This window comes from Triturus cristatus, chromosome 4_2 (assembly GCF_964204655.1).
Source record: "Triturus cristatus chromosome 4_2, aTriCri1.1, whole genome shotgun sequence".
NCBI classification, from domain to species: Eukaryota; Metazoa; Chordata; class Amphibia; order Caudata; family Salamandridae; genus Triturus; species Triturus cristatus.
Genome location: NC_140586.1, coordinates 799,227,686 through 799,248,584, shown reverse-complemented (window position 1 = coordinate 799,248,584; position 20,899 = coordinate 799,227,686). Strand labels below are relative to the sequence as shown.

Genomic DNA, 20,899 nt, shown 5'->3' with positions numbered 1-20,899 from the left:
AAAAACAAAGGGGTGACCTTTACCCTGGGCCCTTGACATGCCCATAAACATATCTCTGGCGCCTAGTGGACTTTCTACCTTTCTGCCCCTATCACCCTCCGGCGGGGGGTGGGGGGAGGCAGAAAGACTATGGCTATTTTTGGGGTGGGGGCATTGGCATGCCAATTTTGGGCAATCATCACCCCTAACATACTAACAAAAAAGTCCATGGTGCCTAATGGGATTTCTTCCCTCCTGGGGCGCAGATCAGAGGCTACTGCCCCCATATGCCACTTAGGGGGGCAGAAAGACTGCCCATTTTGTTATTGAGCGTGGTGGGGCCATTGGCATGCCCATTCTGGGCAGCTCCCACCCTACTCTGCCTAAAAATAATACTCCCTGGTGCTTAGAGGGCTTCATCTCCCGGGGGGGGGGGGCAGATCGGGGGCTATTGCCCCCATCAGCTCCCCAGTGCGGGCAGAAAGACTGTGGCTATATTTTTGGGTGGGTGGGGCTTTGGCATCCCCATTCTGGGCAGCCCTCACCCCTGAGCTACCCTGGCTTCCAAGTGGGCTTTCTACCCCCAGAGGGGCAGATCGGGGACTATTGCCGCATAAGTCCCCTGGGGGGCGGAAAGAATGTCCATTTGTTTTTGAGTGCGGTGGGGGCATTCGTATGCCCATTCTGGTGCTTAGTGGGCAGGCATGCCCATTCTGGGCATCCCTCACCCCTAAATGTACATAAACATGTAATCCCTGGTTCCTAGTGGGCTTTTTGCCCTACCCAGGGGTCAAATCGGGGGCTATTGCCCCATCAACCCCGGCTGGGCCTATTTCTGGGTTGGGTAGGGCATTACAACGCCCATTCAGGACAGCCCCACCCCTAAATTTACATTTTAAAAAAATCCCTGGTTCCTAGTGGGCTTTCTGCCCTGGGGGGGGGCAGATCGGGGGCTACTGCCCCCATCTGCCTCTCTGGGGCAGAAAGACTGATTATACCAATAGAAATTTGCTGGAGCAAAGGCCCCTGCCCAAGAGGCCGCTCCTGCCTCCCTAGTGTGATGAATTCCTGCTTGGAGATCTAAGCCCTTTTTCTAAGCTACAGGGACACAACAAGCTCCAGAGGCCTTCCTGTCGCTGTCCGCTCACCTGTTACAACTGGACCAGCCAAGACCTGCAACTGAACCTGTCTGATCCATGCTGGCCTCTGCTAGAGTAAGTCCCTGATCCCGAAGAGGTGCCTTCTCAGGTCCTAGACCATTGGCTGGCATCAGAGTACACTCTTCAGCAAAGAATGATGAAATCCTGATGTTTTCAGCTCTTTACGGCCACATATGGGCTTGCTTTGCACTACAGTGACTGCAAGCAGCGACTAGCAATGTAAGATCTGCACTTTGCTCTACAGCAATGACTGCATGTGGTGACCGCCATGCAAATCAGCAGCAACGGCCATCCATAATGCCTAGCCTTCGTGCTACAGCGGCGACCGTCTGCAATGCCCGGCTTGCTCTTAACGCTAAGCGAGGACCATTAGCTACGGTAACTTTTTCAGATGGACTGACCCGCTCCCTGTATCTCGTCCGTGCTGCATCGCCTGAACTTGTGACATTTCCACGGGCTAGCACTACCTGATGACAGGGAGTGGGGTTTTGAGCTTCTAGGCGCTACACGTACCTAAAACTTTGAAATGCCATATCTCCGGGTCTACTGATTTTTAAAATATTTGTGAAGCAAGTGTGCCATCGTCTTGATTTAAATATCTGTTTGGACTTTATTTACTAATAGAGCCGGCTGCCACCCAAACTTATGTGGCACATATGCAGTTATTGCCTGCCGTCTGATCCGTCAACAACGTGTGTTTCTGTAGCAAGAGCTTATGTGTGTGCTTCCCTACAGCAAACAAGAGGTTTATAGTGGAACAGGAGCAGGTTTAAGACGGATCAATGCGTTGCTTTTTATTTAAATATTGACCTTGTGTTTGTGATAAGTATCTCGGTTTCCTGCTTTGGGAATGAAGGGCCGGATGTACAACCATTTTTACATGCGCAAACGAGTTTGCGATCCCGCTTGCACATGCAAAATAGCATGGGGAATATACAAACCCTATTTTTTGCGAGTCGCAATTTGCTGCGATGCGCAAAATAGGGTTTTGCGACTCGCTATTAGGAAGGGGCATTCCCTTCCTAATAGCCAGCGCAACCCTATGTAAGAATGTCTTGTGTCCGCAATTGCGGGCACAAAACCCTCACAAATTACCACCCTCTTCAAAAGGGTGGTAATGGGCACGCAAAAAGGAAGGGTCCCCAGGGGACACCTTCCCCCTTTGCAAACGCAGGGGAAAATATTTTTTAAGGGCAGGCAGTGGTCCCAAGAACCACTGCCTGCCCTTAAAAAATGAAATGAAAAGCAAAACGGGCTGCATTTGAATTTTAAAAAACTGCTGTATTTAAAAGCAGGCCCAGACATGGTGGTCTGCTGAGCCCATCAGGCCACCATACCTGGGAGGGCCTGCCATTCCCAATGGGGTAGCAAATTGTGACAGACTAATTAATACTCACGAGCCTCTCTATTTGCGACCCCATTGGGAATCGCTAACAGTGTGTTACACACTGTTGTACATCCAAATAAGCGCCTCGCAAAAGACTCGCTATTTGCGAGGCGCTCTTTTGGCCGTGGTACACCTGGCTCTCAATTGTTTAGATAGTGGGCCTCGGAATGCTATTCAATTCAGTTAGAGCACGAGGTACTCTTTTATCTCAATTCTTTTAATCCATGGAGATACGGACCAGAATTGTCATTTTTCATGCATCACCTTTGTAAAATGTTTTTCTCCTGCAGGGGCACGCCTCCACGTGCGGCATGGTCCACTTCCTCGACGTTCCGGTGGAGAAAGACTGTGTGTTAGTGCAGGTTTTGAAGAAACAAGGGGCGATTCCATTCGTAAAGACCAACGTTCCGCAGTCCATGATGAAGTAAGAGCCAATATGTTGATGAGTTTTCCATCCCATTATCCTTTGTTCAACGGATTACATTTTGTTCGACAGACTGTAACCCGGCCTGCTGCCGACCATTTATTCTGTTGCTGCTAAAGTATATTAAAGGCCCTGCGTACTTTTCGCTAGAGTTTCTCCATTGCACGTTGTGTAACCTCATTCCCTGCCCCTTCCTTCCCCCTTCCTGCTATAGGACAGTTACACGTGGGAATGACGCTCGTACTGCCCTTGCCCTCTCTTCCGCCTGTAGACATAAAAGATGTATTCATCCGCGGAGGAACCGTGAATCCGCAGGTTCACATCTAAGTCATGGGTTACAGTCACATCGGCCCTCGTGCTCGTTTCATACGCATTTTCAGAACAAATTATTCTGAAAAAGAAGCAAACAAAAACAGAATGACCATGAACTAAGGGGCAATTAGAAAGAAAAGAGACCGAGAGAAAGATTGTTGTGGGTAGAGACTGGTATAGCGCAAGTGAGAGAAGCAGAAAGAGACAGAGAAATTGAGTTAGAGCTAGGTAGACAAAGAGATGGAGACAGGTGGAGTGAGTTAAAGGACAGAGACTGAGAAATGGAGCAAGAGAGAAAGAGACGCTTGCAGAGAGACAGAGAAAAGATACAGAGAGATACAGTGACGGGAAGAGCAAAAACGACTCGGGGGGGGGGGGGGAAAGAAGAGGAAGCTAACAAGAAAAGAGAGAACGCAAGAGTGAATATCACAATGGTTTAAATGGCTGGGGATTCGTAGGTCAATATTGGGGTTCGCCTCTAAAGGGATTTTTACCTGCTCCAACCTTCTTTTACCACCGTATTAGGAAAATAGGATTCTGGGGGTGGTAAAGTGTGACATGAACGTTTGTGTCCATTCGGTGTGTGTCATTATGTTGTGGTTGTAATGTGTTCTGTGTTTTTTGTCTTACTGTGTCTTTGAGCTGCATTTCTGCAATGTGATTTTGTTGTGTTGTACAACAGCTGTTCTGTTGCGTTTTGTTTTGAAGTGGCATGCTCTGCTATGTTTCAAGTGTGATATGTTGCTTTGCATGTTATTCTGTTATGTTCTGTTGTTTAATTTAGGTAGGTGAAGAAATGCTGGTGAATTTCCAGCAAAAGCAGCACAGTACTTTAAAGTTGAAAGTGGCAAGCAACCATTTTCTACTGTCTTAGGTGGTAAAGTAGCTCCTCTCCAGCTATTCAACTACTTAAGACACCAGTTACCCCAAACTGTGGCATACACAGTCTTAACTTAACACTCCCAGTGATCTATTTAAGTGATACAGGGCAAAATATTTGAGGGACTCCTCATGTGTATGTAGTCCTGCCCTTTGAGGTCCTGTCCTGTTTGGAGCTCTGCATGTGTATGTGATTATGAAAGATTGACACTCTAAATGCTCGAGACTCTGCCTGTGTTGAGTGCAGGGTCATTTTAAGGGCTGTGGAGACCCTGGGCAAGACATACTTTAGGGCCCCTGGTCAGAAAAACTTTGTATTTCATTAACCCCCTACTTGCTAATTGAAACCCCGTGTTAGAAATGGGATTTCTGGTTGGCTAAGGCTTGCGCCAAAGCCAGGCAGAGACCACCACTCTAGTCAGGGCAAGGGAGTTACACGCCAAAGATAACCCCTGCTCACCCCCTTGGTAGCTAGGCACGAGCAGTCAGGCTTATCCCGGAGGCCATGTGTAAAGCGTTTGCGCACGCACACAGCAACAACATACCAGGCACACCACAAAAGGAACTCCACACAAGGTTATATCAAAAATTGCCTCTGGATTCTCATAACACATTATAATAGTGATCACATAATATACATTGTGCCACCTGGCACTAGGTAATATCTACAAGGGATTATATTCACCTGACAGGGCCAACTGGACCACTGTCAGAACCATCACAAAGTGAACTTAGTAAAAGTAGGACATCACATAAATGTACAACCAGTAATCACTGGTAACCACTGTACTCGGCATCATCCCGTAACATAGACCACATTATGCACAGTATCACATTTAGGCGTTGTTGGACTTGGCCCTTCTGGCAAGTTCACCCCTAGCACTTTTTGCATTATCCTAGCCTTTTCCTGTGTTGTACTAGTAGTTTTAGGCCTGTAGGCGCTTTCACACTGTGTCCCAGTGGAAAGTGCGTGCGCTCTGGGTTACATTGAGTGAGACTGACCTGCCCTCCCAAAGGAATGCATGGGGGATCTGAGTGACCATGTTAGTTCCTGATGCATGGGGAGTGCAGGGCCGAGTTTGGTATGTGCGGACTCGTGTGATGAAATGCTGCGCGATGATGTGTGCGGCGTCAATGTACCTAGTGTGGAAGTGCCACTTCTAGAAGTGGGCACTTCTGTGTGCAGTGTGAAATGAGTGCCTTGTCTGGCGATTGGCTGGCTGAGGTCATGTGACGGGCTAGGGAATCCCCAGAGTCAGTAGAAGTCACCCAGTGGTGAATGGGGAGATCAGCAGCCAGATGGGTGGGAGGAGTACACCTGGGACCTGAATAGGGCTGGGCTTTCCCCACACAATGTTGTCTCCGCCCCCTGTGGTGCAACTGATGACCCTGGCCTGTTCTGTGAATAGGGAGAGGGGCTGAGCAAAACAAAGTGCTCAAGAACCAGTTGCATCTGGTTCGCCCCTTCCCTGCACCTTGAAACAAAGGTGATCTGTGTATAAAAAGGGGCTGTGACCCCATGTAAAATGTTCTTGCTCTGACTCGAATCTACCAGGGGCATGCTGCTGCTGGGGCCCAGGGGAAGGCTTGCCTCCCTGGGCCCTGCCCAGCCCCTGGATGCCTGATGGACTTTGTGGGGCCTTTTTGCTGTTTTCTTGATCTATCAAGGACTTTGTTTCTAGCGCCTGGTGAGTGCTTGGATCCTGACAGGAGGGGGCTTGCTGCTGGTGGAGCCCAGGAGGGACCTCCATGGGGGCTGCCTCCCTGCTGGAGGGCCCTGTGTGCTGGCTCCTGGGCCCTACATGGCCCCCTGGATGCTGACAATGGCGTGGTCCAACCTTTTTGCGCCCGGAGTGCGCTGTGCTTCCCCAGGAGAGGGAGAGCCTGGGGGCTGAGCAGCGCGGCGCTGCTGCCCTGGCTGAGGGAATTCCCAGCGTAGGGATTCCCCCCTTTTGTGATGAGCCTTGCGGGTGCCCACCCCGCTTATGTCCGCTTGTTCCGATCATGGCTGCGGGAGCCCACCATGCTTATTTTCATTGTAGTGCGCGGGTGCCCACCCCGCGACTTTACTTCCCGCAAAAGAAATCACCGTCGCGGCCCGAGCCGCATTCAAAGATCGCCGCCAAGTCCGCGGCCCGCCTGGTTGTAGGCGTGACCGCGGGACGGAAGCCGAAGTACGGCCATTTTCCGTCCGGCAGAGGTCCCGGAGCCTCACAGGCTCCCCCTGCAAAGTCCCGGTCCTGAGATGAGGGACCGTGTGAAGAACGGCGCATCGAGAGGACGGAGCTCTCATGAGGTGAGAGAGCCCCGCCATGACCGCCAGTGAGGAGCAGAGTCCCCGCCCAGAGGCCCGGTGAGTGAGGGCTGGGCGGGTTACATGACGGGGGGAGAGTAGAATCGAGGCACCAACCCGGTGCTTCTCGTCAGGGCAGTCCCGCTTGTCAGAGGGCTGCCCCAACGGTTCGTCACCTATTTGCGGAGCCCCGGTGAGTGGGGGCTCCATGTCACTTGATGCTCTTCAAGGCACCGAGTCAGAGCGGCCCCGGGTGTGCAGTGGGCCGCTCCAACGACGGGCATGATGGTTTACAGAGCCTACGAGGCTCCAACGCTGGGTGCCAGTTCCTCGTGTGGGGACCTGTTATTTTCAGAGCCCTGAGGCTCCAACGAAGGGGCCATAATTATTGTTCAAGAGTCCCCCGAGTGGGACTCCAACGACTTGGGCATCATTATTCTGAGAGCTCCAGATGGCTTCACCGAAGGGGGCATAATTGGTTCTAGAGCCCTGAGGCTCCAACGTTTTGGGGGGCATCTTTTCCTTCTTAAAAGAGCTAGTGAGCTCCATAGTACTGGGGGGACATGTTGTCTTAGAGCCTAGGTGGCTCCAACGTTTTGACATTGTTTCCAGGGCCATGGAGAGCCCATGCTCTAGTTGCCTTCCACAGCTGCGCAGCACTTAGTGCCAGCTGCTACGTTTAGGTTCTGGTGCGACCTGGACCCTAATGTGATTGAGGTGTTGTTGTGATTCATGCTAATGTGATTGGGTGTTAGGAAATGTACCGTGTATAGCATGTTTTGCGCACACTGTGTTTTATACCTCTAAATGTGGTCATTTCTGCCTAGGAGGTTGTTTTACCTGTTTAGGGTGATGTTAGGGAGATTGTACTTCCCTGTGCGATGTACGCCCCTAGTGTAGTTATACTTAGGTGGTTAGGTCTAATGCGTTAGACTAATGAGAAATTGCATAATGTGTTTATGCCCCTGTGATGGATGCAGGATAGGTTTTATACCTGATGCTAGTGTGATGACGATGAGGTCATTATTGCGCCAGTAGTTACTGGTTGTGCTCTACAGTTACTTTGTGTTTCCATTGGTATATGTTCTACATTTACTATTGGTGATTTGTGCTGATTCTGACAGTGGTCCATGTGGCCCTGTCCTGTGTAAATAGTCCCTTGTAAAATTCTGCCCAGTGCCAGTTGGCACAGTGTAAATTGTGTGAATATTATCTAATGTGTTTGGTATAATACAAAGGCTATTTTTATATAATACCTTGTGGAGTTTCTTTTGTGGTGGGCCTTGGGTGTTGTTGCTGGGTGCGCGCGCAAACGCTTTACACATTGCCTCCGGGATAAGCCTGACTGCTTGTGCCAAGCTACCAAGTGGGTGAGCAGGGGTTATTTTTGGCGTGTAACTCCCCAACCCTGACTAGAGTGGTGGTTTCTGCCTGGCTTTGGCGCAAGCCCTAGCCAACCAGAAATCCCATTTCTAAAAGGCGTGAAATACATTCTGCGCCTACCTCACCAGCATAAACACATTATGCAATAATCTCATAAATCTAAACGCATTAGACCCTAACCTCTTAAGCATAACTTACATTAGGGGTAAAACTCACAGTAGAAAATAATCTCACCAGCATAATCACATTACGCACCTAATCTCATCCCCAAACACATTTAGAGGCATGAATCACAGTAGAGAATCACATTTCCTAACATCACATAAATCACTGACCCCCGTGGCCAACTAGCCTTCTCTAGAGCTCAAATGCCCTATGTCCAAAGTGTCAGGGCGCACTGCCAATGCAGCAGAATCCAAAGTGCGCCATTGCGCTGGGGCAAAGGAGTGCATCTCACTCCTATCTCTCAAAACCTGCCCCCAAAGAACTGTGGCCTAAACGTTGCAGCTGGCACTAATTGCTGCGCAGCTGTGAAGAATTGTGAAGGCCCTGGCACCACTGTGCCTCCTCTGTCCCACTCAGGGACACTACCACCAAAAATGCCCCCAAGTTGCAGTTGCCCACTGTTGAGTGGGGCAACTGTGAACATGGCCAAAGCACCGGAAATGTGCCTCGCGAGGTACGGGCCCCTCTGGGCCTTCTAACAACAAGGAGGCCCCCCCGTAGGGGCGGGCACCGACAATGTGCCCCGACACTGTGCCTCTGTCAGGCACCACCAACGCTGATGGAGCCCTTACTCACCGGGCTTGGAAGTTCTCTTCCCGATGGACTCTCTTCTCATGCAGGCTCTCTTGGCTTCACCCGGGCCCCTTCCTGGGACCTGGGACACGGATGTGGAGCCTGCGAGGCTCCAGACTTCCTCTGTGGATGTCCCAGCGTGGGGTGGGCTCCCGCCTGGGTCTCCGAATGCGGCACCTCTCCTACTTCACCGAACCCCTCCTGGGACCCAGGACTTTTCCTCTCGGCTTGTGAAGGCGGGGTAGGCTCCCGTCTTCCCTTAGGTACGCAGCCAAGCTTCCGGCCGCACTTCTCTTCCCATTCTGTTCAGCACACGCAGGGCTTCCCTCAGCTCATGGGAGCCCCGCTCAGAATTTGTTGATATCCGGCCGGCTGGCAGGCCCCGCCCATGCCCCAGGCAGACGTGCCTGACTTCCTGGTTACTGCGCAATCGCGGCGGCTGTTTTCTTCTTCTCCTTTTGTGGTGGCAATGAGGGGTAGGCTCCCTCTTCATTAAAAATATAAAGCGGGATGGGCACCCGCTCAAAGATAACCACATCAGCGGGGTGGGCACCTGTATCTCCGCAACTCGGGGGGAATCTCTACGCGGGGGATTCCCTCTTCCTCCTTATGCAGCGCAGCACTGCAAAAGCCCACACGCTCCTTTCCTGGTGGGGAAATTAAAACAAAGCGCTCGCCGAGCGATAAACGCAGACAAAGTTCTGCAGGTCCTGAAATGTGCAAAGCTCTCACAGGGCGCTAGAAGTCCAAGCAAAAAGTTCCTCTAGAGATCAAGGGGCAATGCAGGGCCCAGGGAGGCAAGCCCTCATGGCAATTCCCCCTGGGCCCCAGCAGCAGCACGCCCCCGCAGAACCAGCACACCAGAACTGAACTGAACAACCTCATGGGGTCACAGCCCCTATATTTATATCACTAATTCCTTTGTCTGTAGTGCAGGGCATGGGGGAACCAGATGCAACTGGTTCAGGGGGGAATTGGAGCACTTTGTTTTGCAAGCCCCTCTTCCCCTTTGTCAGGTGGGGGCTAGGTGCTCAGACACACCACAGAGGGCGGAGCCAGCATTCACTAGGGCAGGCACCATCCTATTCAGAGTCAGGGGATTACCCCTCCCACTACTTCCAGCCCAGAGGTCCTATTCAGCCCAGCGCTGACTCACCCTGCCCCTCCTGGAGCCACACACTCCTCCCAGCCCCTGTCACTCACAAGCCAGACATGCAATTCACATCAGGCAGGCAGACACATAGCACACAGAAATGCCAGCTTCTAAAAGTGACAGTTCTCCACCATCCATCATAAATCTGCGCACACCATCGCACAACATTTATTCTCACAAATTCATACATACTAGACTCAACCACACTGCGCCTCTCATACCAGGAATTACCACTGACACTAGCAGGGAATCCTCAATGCATTCCTATGGGAGAGCAGGCCCACCTTACAAATGTAACACAGAGAGTGCACGCACTTTACACTGGACCACAATGCTAAAGTGCCCAAAGGCCTAAAACCACCAACACCATGTCATAACTTAAGGCAAAAGGTTTAGGGGTGAACCTGCCAAAAAGACAAAGTCTAACACAACCCCCTTCCAACCAAAACACAGGGTAGACCAATCACTCCCTTGATGGGCTTCCCTGCTTTGGGCGACAGAACACGGACGCGGGCCCGCAACTGCAGGGACACCCTCCGGTTCTACATCACTCTGAACCCATGTGGTTCCCTTTGAAAAAGAACTCTCAGGCCCAACTAGGCTACCCCACTGGTAGTCCCTAGTTGTCCACGGCCAGGACCAGGTCCTAGGCCACCCAGACATCATTGGTCCTTGCCAATCCACAGAGTGGGGGGCAGTCACCCCAGGCATACAATAGCCATTCTCCACTATCCCTCTCAGTGTAGGTCCAAACTACCACTGATCCTTCAACCTAGGGTCCACACCCTCAGTCTGACCAGAGGTCACGGGCAAAGCGTCTCCTCACCCTACCTCTACTTCTGGGGTTCCGCGCTCTCTCAGGAGAAGCACCCACCAGAACACAACTCTCCCACCAGTTCAGGACCTCTCTCCATCGACTGGTCTACCACCTGGGATCCACAATCACCGGCTGCACCGGGGTCAGAGGCAAGGACTTCCTCCCTCTGCACCCCCTTCCAGAGTTCTGCACCCTCCCTTCTGAAGTGCAGGGTCCCTTCACTTAAGATGGGCCCCACCTGCTCTCAGGGTAGTACTACCACACTCAGCCAGGGACCCTAAAGATCCCGGCTAGGCCTGCACCACCCTTTCTGGGAAACACAGGGTCCCTTCACTTAAGATGGGCCCCACCTGTGTTCAGAGTGGTACTCCTAGAAGGCAAACCGGTCAGGACACTGATTACAGTCGCCCTGCCGTCCAGGTAAGGAAACACCTGCTCCTGGCTCCCCAACCCAGAGTCGGTACCCTTTGGTCAGATGCCTGGCAAACCAGGACTTCACGGGGAGCACCAATGCCCCCCCTTGAGGGTGACACATAACTAATGTGTCATGTGACAGTCTGCCTGGCGCAGATCTCCCGACCCCTGTCCATCTGACAGTGCGCGAAGATCCCCCAGGTCAGAAGTGGCATCACCATGGTTAATCATTGGCGACTCAGCCCTTCTGGCTGGCCCCTGACCCACTGGTTCTTCCACTGGGGACTCTTTCCCCCTCTCACCCCTCACTCTGGACTTCTGCACCCTCCCAACTGAAGCGTTACTGCCAGGCACCAGGACCGCTGGAGCTCCGGTTGCCGACACTCCACATCCTCTAGACACTGGGAGATCCCCCACAAATGGCCTATTAGTACAGCCTAGGATCCCAACCTGGTGTTCCCCTCGGGAACCATCCAGGTGCAGAGACAGTCCCTACACTTCTCCCACTACACCGGGACCTAGCTGGGCTACTCTGAACCTCTTCCACCACTCTGGGCTGGAAGACACCTCAGCCACTCCTTGTAAGATCACTCTCAGCTCCCTTACCACGGGGAGATCCCCCACCAAGAACAGTCCAATAGGACAGACTAGGCTCCTTACCTGGTGTTCCCTCTGAGAACCATCCAGTATTGGAGACTGAGGTTGAGGCACGGATCATGGTCCAGTCTCACACCTTCCTCTAGGGACATGATGTGAGGCCTTGCAACCTTCTCACTATAAGGACACCTAGTTGGGTTCCTCTGAACCATCTCCGCCACTCGGGTTGGGAGACACCTGCACCATTCCTCCAGGGTCACTCCCCCATGCAAGCTCCTTATCACAAAAAGAACTCACACCCAATCGTCCACTGCAACACACCACTCATCCACATACGCCCCCCTCAGACTGGTGCGACAGTATCTTACTGCCCCTGAATCTCAACCTGTCCCCCTCTTAACCTGTAACCAGGTACCATCCTCTGGGAACTGAAAATGGGACTTCATGCACTGGACTCACTTCTGCTGCCACCACTGGATCCCACCCTTACTGCTGAATCCAGACAACTGCAACTACACTCAGGAGATAACCACCCTCCAGAGATTGCTTTCTCTCCTCTACCCTCCCTCTCTTCACTCGTCTTCACCCACACCTCTGGGGACAGGATAAGGGATGGGGCACTGAAACCAGTGCGGGACTCCCTACCTATGGGAACCTCCCCACCTACTGGCGTCCCCGCCCTGTCATTTACTCTCTTCTTCCACCAAAGTGCAAGAGCAGAAAACACCATTTAAAATGACACTCGAGGAGAAACCAAAATCATAAACACTAATCCCCAACATGTGACTATCTAAAATGCAGAGCTTGTAGTGCGGCCAGTTGCCGCTGTGGTACTGCGCAAATGCAAGTCCTATCTCATCCGCTGCCACCAATGTTAGAAATGGGTTTTCTGGTTGGCTAAGGCTTGCGCCAAAGATAGGCAGAGACCACCACTCTAGTCAGGGCAAGGGAGTTACATGCCAAAGATAACCCCTGCTCACCCCCTTGGTAGCTCTTTCGAAAAGTTTTAAAGGTTTTAAAGACCTGGTTGTTCCCTTAGATGTTGGTCTAAGTGTGTCTTCTCCTGCCTGCACATTGCTCTGCTGTTAGCGCCTTGATGCCCTCGGGCTAAGTTAGCGCTCTATGAATTTTATATTCATCCATTCATTCATTAGCTTGGGATGAGCAGTCAGGCTTATCCGGGAAGCATTTGTGCACGCACACAGCAACAACATACCAGGCACACCACAAAAGGAACTCCACACAAGGTTATATAAAAAATAGCCTTTGTATTCTTGTAACACATTAGAATAGTAATCGCATAATATACATTGTGCCACCTGGCACTAGGTAATATCTATAAGGGATTATATACACCTGACAGGGCCAACTTGACCACTGTACGAACCATCACAAAGTGAACTTAGTAAAAGTAGGACATCACATAAACGTACAGCCAGTAATCACTGGTAACCACTGTACTCAGCATCATCCTGTAACATAAACCACATTATGCACAGTATCACATTTAGGCGTGAAATAAATTCTGCGCCAACCTCACCAGCATAAACACATTATGCAATCATCGCATAAGTCTAAACGCATTAGACCCTAACCTCCTAAGCATAACTCACACTAGGGGTAAAACTCACAGTTGGAAATAATCTCACCAGCATAATCACTCCTATCTATCAAAACCTGCCCCCAAAGAACTGTGGCCTTAACGTTGCAGCTGGCACTAATTGCTGCGCAGCTGTGAAGAATTGTGAAGGCCCTGGCACCACTGTGCCTCCTCTGCCCCACTCAGGGACTCTACCACCAAAAATGCCCCCAAGTTGCAGTTGCCCACTGTCGATCGGGGCAACTGTGAACATGGCCAATGCACCAGATATGTGACTCAGGAGGTATGGGCCCCTCTGGGCCTTCCAACAACAAGGAGGCCCCCCACGTTGGTGCGGGCACCGACATTGTGCCCCGACGCTGTGCCTCTGACAGGCACCAACAACGCTGAAGGAGCCCTTACTCACCGGGCATGGAGGTTATCTTCCCGCTGAACTCTCCTCTCATGCTCCTGGGACCCGGGACTCGGATGTGGAGCCTGCGAGGCTCCAGACTTCCTCCGTGGACATCCCAGCGTGGGGTGGGCTCCCGCCTGGGTCTCTGAATGCGGCACCTCTCTCACTTCACCCGGGCTCCCTCCTGGGACCCGGGACTTTTCCTCTTGGCTCGTGGAGGCGGGGTAGGCTCCTGTCCTCCCTTAGGTACACAGCCAAGCTTCCAGCTGCACTTCTCTTCCCCTTCCGTTCAGCACACGCAGGCTTCCCTCAGCTCATGGGATCTCCGCTCGGGATTTGCTGATGTCCGGCCGGCTAGCAGGACCCGCCCATGTCCCAGGCAGACATGCCTGACTTCCTGGTCGCCGCGCGATCGCTGCGTCCATTTTCTTCTTCTCCTTTCGTGGTGGCAATGAGGGGTAGGCTCCCTCTTCATTAAAAATATAAAGCGGGTTGGGCACCCGCTCAAAGATAACCACATCAGCGGAGTGGGCACCCGCATTTCCACAGCTCGAGGGGAATCCCTACGCCGGGGATTCCCTCTCCCTCCTTATGTAGCGCAGCGCTGCAAAAGCCCACACGCTCCTTTCCTTGTGGGCAAATTAAAACAAAGCACTCGCCGAGCGCTAAACGCAGACAAAGTTCTGCAGGTCCTGAAATGTGCAAAGCGCTCACAGGGCGCAAGAAGTCCAAGCAAAAAGTTCCTCTAGAGATCAAGGTGCAATGCGGGCCCAGAGATGCAAGTCCTCATGGCAGCCCCACCTGGGCCCCAGCAGCAGCACACCCCACAGGATCAGCACACCAGAACTGAACTGAACAACCTCATGGGGTCACAGCCTCTATATTTATATCACTAATTCCTTTGTCTGTAGTACAGGGCATGGGGGAACCAGATGCAACTGGTTCAGGGGGGAATTGGAGCACTTTGTTTTGCATGCTCCTCTTCCCTTTTGTCAGGTGGGGGCTAGGTGATCAGACACACCACAGGGGGCGGAGCCAGCATTCACTAGGGCAGGCACCATCCTATTCAGAGTCAGGGGATTACCTCTCCCACTACTCCCAGCCCAGATGTCCTATTCAGCCCAACGCTGACTCACACTGCCCCTCCTGGGGCCACACACACCTCCCAGCCCCTGTCACTCACAAGCCAGACATGCGGCAGGTAGACACATAGCACACAGAAATGCCAACTTCTAAAAGTGGCAGTTCTCCACCAGTCATCATAAATCTGCACACACCATCGCGCAGCATTTATTCTCACAAATTCATACATACTAGACTTGACCACACTGTACCTCTCATACCAGGAATTACCACTGACACACACTTAGCAGGGAATCCCCAATGCATTCCTATGGGAGGGCAGGCTCACCTTACAAATGTAACACCAAGAGCGCACACACTTTACACTGGACCACAGTGCTAAAGTGCCCAGCGGCCTAAAACCTCCAACACCATGTCAGAACTTAAGGCAAAAAGTTTCGGGGTGAACCTGCCAAAAAGGCCAAGTCCAATATCCCGTGATTCCAAACAAATTTGAATAATGTGTCAGAGGCTGACATAGAGAAGAAGACAGGTGATATAAAGAGAAAAAGTTAACTTTGCAAGGGGGCCCCTTGAAACTGAGTAGCCCACAGGTAGAACAGATGGGATAACACCTATGCACTGGATCAGGCATTACGATTCCCTTATGTCACTGCCTTGCTTAAAAAATTATACTAAACTACATGCAGTGAAGGCCTAAGGCCTAAACTGATCCTTCTATAAGGCTGTGGCACTCCTTGAACCAACTGCAGTATATGCACACAAGTGAGATTGTTTCCTGTATAAACACCTCTCTCCCATGAGCCTTTTTTGCCTCATACATTTGAAAAAACATAAAAACACCAAAAGAGGGGAAATGTTGTGAAAAATATTTTTTGCCTTCATTTTAGATTTTAGTCTTAACTACAGACCTCTAGTATATGGGGCAGATGAAAAAAAACTATAGCACTCTATCAACATGCTAACATGTTCTTTAAAAGAGTAAAATATTGTTGCAACTGAATTCCTGCACTGCCTAGCATTTATAGCAGGGGCATCCACAGTAGGCCCATGTGGACCACATTTTTATCCTCCAATATTTTGGCCTTGATATCGTATCCCATCGATATTCTGAGGTCAATATTTAAGATGCACACCCTTCAGAAACACTCCTACAAATTCCTACACGATGTGAACAGGAACCCATCGCATTACATGCACTCACTCCTATAGGTTCTAAATAAGAATGCTGCTAGATTCTAAAAATATATCAAGCCAGGTTTTTCATACTCTGACCCCAGCTCCCTACTTAGGTACCAGAAAACAAATGTAGTTCCCAGTGAGAAGGTAGCTAAATTAAAAAAGCATATCTCCTTATTGGTAGACTGACAACTAACCTCTTCTGACAAACACTGGGATGGCTTATTGCATCAGAGCCTTTATGGCTTCTCCTCCGCTCATTTATCAGTACTTGGTACTATGTGGTTCTTGCACCCACTTGTGTGCCACAAAGCCAGGGGGACTGTTCACATGACTAAATATAAAAGTGCTGCTAAGCCTGTCATTCAAGACATACGATGTGTAGCAGCTTCTTCCTCCCGAAGTCACCATTGTAAACTAGCTTTGGCAAAACCATTTGGTTTGCTTTTTGTGAAGAAAATTGCTTGTTAAGGAAATCCCATAATGAGTTATAGGCAAGCATCTGCCCCACATGTGCCTGGTCTTCGTCCAGGCTTGTCCCTTGCTCCCCCAGGGTCTCCAGGTTCCCAGCCTCACACTCCTGCCTCTCCCCTGCACCTGGTAATTCTCTTTTGCATTATTCTGATCTGTCTTTTTTACTTATTTGACATTTTGTCCTCTCATTTTTGCTCTCTGCCCACTTATTTCCTCTCACTATTTACACTCTTACTCTTTCTCAGCTGTTCAGCCTTTTTCTCTCAGCTGGCTCTTTTATTAACCTTGTCTGCGTTTTCCTCTCACTCTTTGCAGCCTCACTTCCTCTCTTGCCTCGTGCCCTTAGCTTGTTTTTCTCCTCTTTGTCCATTATTCGTATCATTCTTGCTATCTTAAATTCTCGTTTCATTCTTTGCCATTTTCCCATTTGTTTCCTCACACTCTTTGCAATCTTGCTATTGCTCAATCTCTCAACTGTTCTTTCCCTCATCTTTTGCCTAATTTTCCTGCCAGTTTCAGCTCATCATTTTGCACAATTCCCCCTCTGCAGCCTTCTCGTTTTTTCCCCAAGCAGCACTCTCACCTACTTTCGCACTACTCTTATTGCCCGCTCCAGCATGCCTACTTCCCGAACTATTCTCTGTCCCTCTCCTACTTAATGGCAGATGCAGCACGGATGCACTGTTGGCATGCCATAGTCAAGCCTGTTTGTGCCCACCCTCTCCCCACACAATGCAGCTCAAAGACCCCTGGTCCCCCATCCATCCATTGCACTCTTAGACGCTACTCTGACCCTTTCCACCATGCTCAGAACCTCTGTCAGTCCTGCCAGCAAATCAGCTGAGCCTCAACACCTTACACCGAAGGTGAGTTCTCCTGAGTCACCTACCACGTCTCCTGCATTCCACATTGCCCTCAACCCATGACCCTCCACCCCCTCACTTCCCAGCACACACCACCATACACCTCATATCACCCCCTCTCTCAGCCCTCCCTGTCCTGCTTCCTCCTCAGCATCCGCATGCTTGTCTGACACACCACTAAAGTCTGAGACCTCCTTTGCAACCTCTCAACAGCCCTGCTCTACCTGACCGAAACCTACCTCTTCCCTACATCGTCCCCCTGCATTGCCACAGCAGCCCTCCCCGGATACAAGATCATACTACAGCCTGCAGACCCAAAGGAAGACTAACCATCATCTTCAAAGAGAACATCCACTGATCAACCACATCCTCAAACACGGATGAAAGCATGGAACAGCTCCACCTAGGGATGTGCCCTCATCTACCTGCCTCTAGGACCACTATCGAACTTCGGCAACACCATTGCAGACTTCATAGCTCCTTTGGCACTTGACTCCGGCATTTTCATCCTCCTCGCCGACCTCAATTACCACCTGGAGGAGTTCACCATCCTCAACACTAACAACCTCCCAGAGGACCTGAACACATTCAAGCTCACCCAACCAGCCACGGCCCGTCAAGGTAAGAGCCGTCGGACCGGGTTGGGTGGGATTTCACAGAAAACCATGAGGGGAAATTAAATAAATATTTATTTTTCCCCCGCCCTCGTCTGTCATAATCGCCCCCCACCTGGCCCCACCACTCTTACCTTCACGGGCCGCGGCTGCACCCACCAAGTAAAGGACCTCACCCATGCCACTGTCCATACCTGTTTCCATTCCGGCATAGTGGGGCATTCCTGTGACCCCCAGTAGCTAGCTATGTCTCTGTTAGCTACTATGAGGCCGAGGATGCAGATGAGAAACTGGGCTCTTGGCAGATCATTGTCGTTAGAAGGAGAAGGAATTTGGGGTCCATTGGGAGCTGGACCGAGAGGACTGTTGGATTTGGGGTCTAGTCCAGATTGCATGAAGGAAGGAACCATCCTCTCCCTGACATCTTAAGCAGTGTGTGGTCTTCTCCCTTCCCATGGCCTGAAAACGACGTCTATCGTAATACACTGTGTGTAATATTTTAAAGTAAATTAAGCCAAATTGGGTCTTGATTGCTACTTCTCTTGGGTTGGGTGCAACGGAGCTGCTTCCTAGTCTATATCCTCTATTACTCACAGCTCATTCTCCCATTAACTTTGCAGATTGTACAAGGTATCTTGCATGTTATTATTAAGCGTATGTGAGGGAAATCGCTCATCCCTAGCTCCTCAGTCAAGAGTCGTCCTTCTAGAGGGGCATATTCCAGAATACCCTCTCCAGGGAGCGCCTCAGCTCTCCATGCGTGTCATAGTTGGGCAAATTTTGGAAATTGTTTGGGGTTCATCCTGTATTCTTGTATTCTTGTTGGAGTGAGGATAACAGCATGATGTCATCCTTCTGAAGCAGGTCTCCCCCTTTGAGACCTCTATCCTGTCCTAGGCCTCAAATCCCCATAGTTTCCTTATTTTCGGTAACAAGATCATCTCTCACAGAGGCATGTCTCAGGTGGGTTTACTGTACCACCCTATCATTTTAACTGCTTGGCTCCAACACGTTAGCATCACCTGTGTAGTTGGGAGGAGTCACCCAGTTCCCTCACCCCCATAAAGTAAGTGTAGACAAGACCAATCCCCCCATTGGGCCTGCTCCAGCCTGAAGGTTGAATAATCCAAGAGGGCAAATAACTAGTCATTTATGTTGATCAGGTGGGCAGCCCAGTAATAGGCCCTTATGTCTGACAGAGCTAGCCCGCCATTATATTGATTGCGGTATAATGTCTTAATAGCTATTTCACAGCAATGTCCACATGTCACTCTCAATTATTTGGATGGTTTCAGGGGAGATTCAATAAGTGGTATTGTGCAGGACATAAAGTTTGGGAAGGGAGATCCTTTCCTTCATTATCAGTGTGAGGGGTAGCCCTCTCCATTATTCCTTTTCCTCCTGACACACTCGCATTATTCTCCCAAGGTTACGTCCAAAGCAGAAGCCCCTTCCTAATGTCATAAAGATGCCCAGGTATTTAAAAATGAGGTTAGTGTGCGCTAGGCCTCAAGGGAGCAATGGTAGTTCCATCACGCTTTGTGGGAGAAAAAGCTCTGATGTGTCCCAATTAATACTATAACGGGAGTATCTCCCATACTCCTCCAATAATTTAAAGATCAAAGGGAAGGACAGTGAGGGGTCGGTGATATAAAGAAGGATATCATAAAGAGAAATCGTCTCTCCCACAGCAGCTTCTCCCGCTATCTTGAACCCATGCATGCGTGGGTATTCACAGACTTCACAGGCCAGGGACTCTATGGTGAGGGCAAAGAGGAGAGAGGACAAAGTCTTGTGCCTCTGCCAATAAGTAACTCTAAAGACACCACTCCGTTTGCCCGCATGGGAGCCTGATATAGTAACTTGACCCATTTCCTATTATTGGGATCGAACCCAAATTTGACCAGAGTGCATTCAAGAAAGGGCCAGTCCACTGCATCAAACACATTTTCAGCATCCAGTGCAAGAAAGATATGGGTAGCCAGCTGATCTTTAATTTGATTCAGCCAATTGTGTGTGTGTCGAAAGTTGTATTGTATCGACCTACCAAGCATAACACCCAATTGATACCTGTGAATCAAGGGCGGGATGACCTGCAAGAGGCTAGTGGCTAGTATAGTGGCCAGGATTTTATCAATGTTAAGCAAAGAAATCGGGTGAAACGAAGAACAGAACTCCTTAGGCCTGCCCTCACTTTGAATGCCCACTATAACGGCCCATCTAAGGTGAGAGGGGAGCCCGCCCTGCTTGTCGGCTTCTAGAAACACATTCAAGCATAGCACTGAAAGTGGTCGGCTCATTGAAGAACACAACATTAAATTGGCGCTCATCACTGAGTCATGGTCCGATCAGGCCTCCGGCCCTGACCTAGCTAACGGCACCCCACCTGGATTCCACTATTACACCTTGAACAGACCTCACGGAAGAGGGGGAGGTCTAGCAGTTATCTATCACCACTCATTGGAACCCCTATTCCATAATGCCTCTAATGCCTCATGTGAGGCTCTTTCATTCAACCTCCGCGCCTCGGACCACAGTACGCTTAGGGGATTACTCCTCTATCGCCCTCCAGGTCCACGGGGTGGCTTCTTGAAACAGCTGGGGTCAGTGCTCGAAGAAGGATTATGCGCTGACTCCTTTTTGGTACTAGGGGACTTCAGCTTCCATCTGGAGGATCTATCGAATCCAGACACTGCCGCACTAGGACAACTGGTGGAGGCAGGTGATCTCAAACAGCTGATTGAAGGCCCAACACACAGTAAGGGGCATGCCTTAGATGGGATATATTCCAACACTCCCACTGTCACGGTAACCTTGGTACTCCCTCTGGTATGGTCTGATCACAGCACCATCTTTTTTGAGGTCACAGAGCCCAGAGCTCAGAAAATTAAACCTGATCTCATGGGGAATATGGGAAAAAGAGTTTGGAAAAATGTAGACAGCAAAAAGCTAGGTGAAGTATTAAATAACACTAAGCCCCCTCTCCCCTCAAAGGTGGAAGATGCGGCCTCTGCATACACTGAGTGGCTACTGGAAACCTGCAACAAAAAAATGGATCCCCAAAAGGACGAATCTGTCCACCCCGTGGTTCTCAGA

At 50.5% G+C, this 20,899-nt stretch overlaps 1 protein-coding gene across 2 annotated transcripts in view; it reads left to right on the top strand.

Annotated features, from left to right (window-relative positions):
* Positions 1 to 20,899, top strand: part of LOC146835072 (vitamin D3 hydroxylase-associated protein-like) — a 266,006-nt gene that overhangs the window by 112,289 nt on the left and 132,818 nt on the right. For both annotated transcript variants that reach the window (XR_014960683.1, XM_085602737.1), the window contains exon 4: positions 2,817 to 2,950. Coding sequence is in view for 1 of the 2 variants with exons in the window: in XM_085602737.1 (XP_085458863.1) it covers positions 2,817 to 2,950 (134 nt within the window). In the remaining variant the exon portion in view is untranslated. The remainder of the gene's footprint in view (positions 1 to 2,816; positions 2,951 to 20,899) is intronic.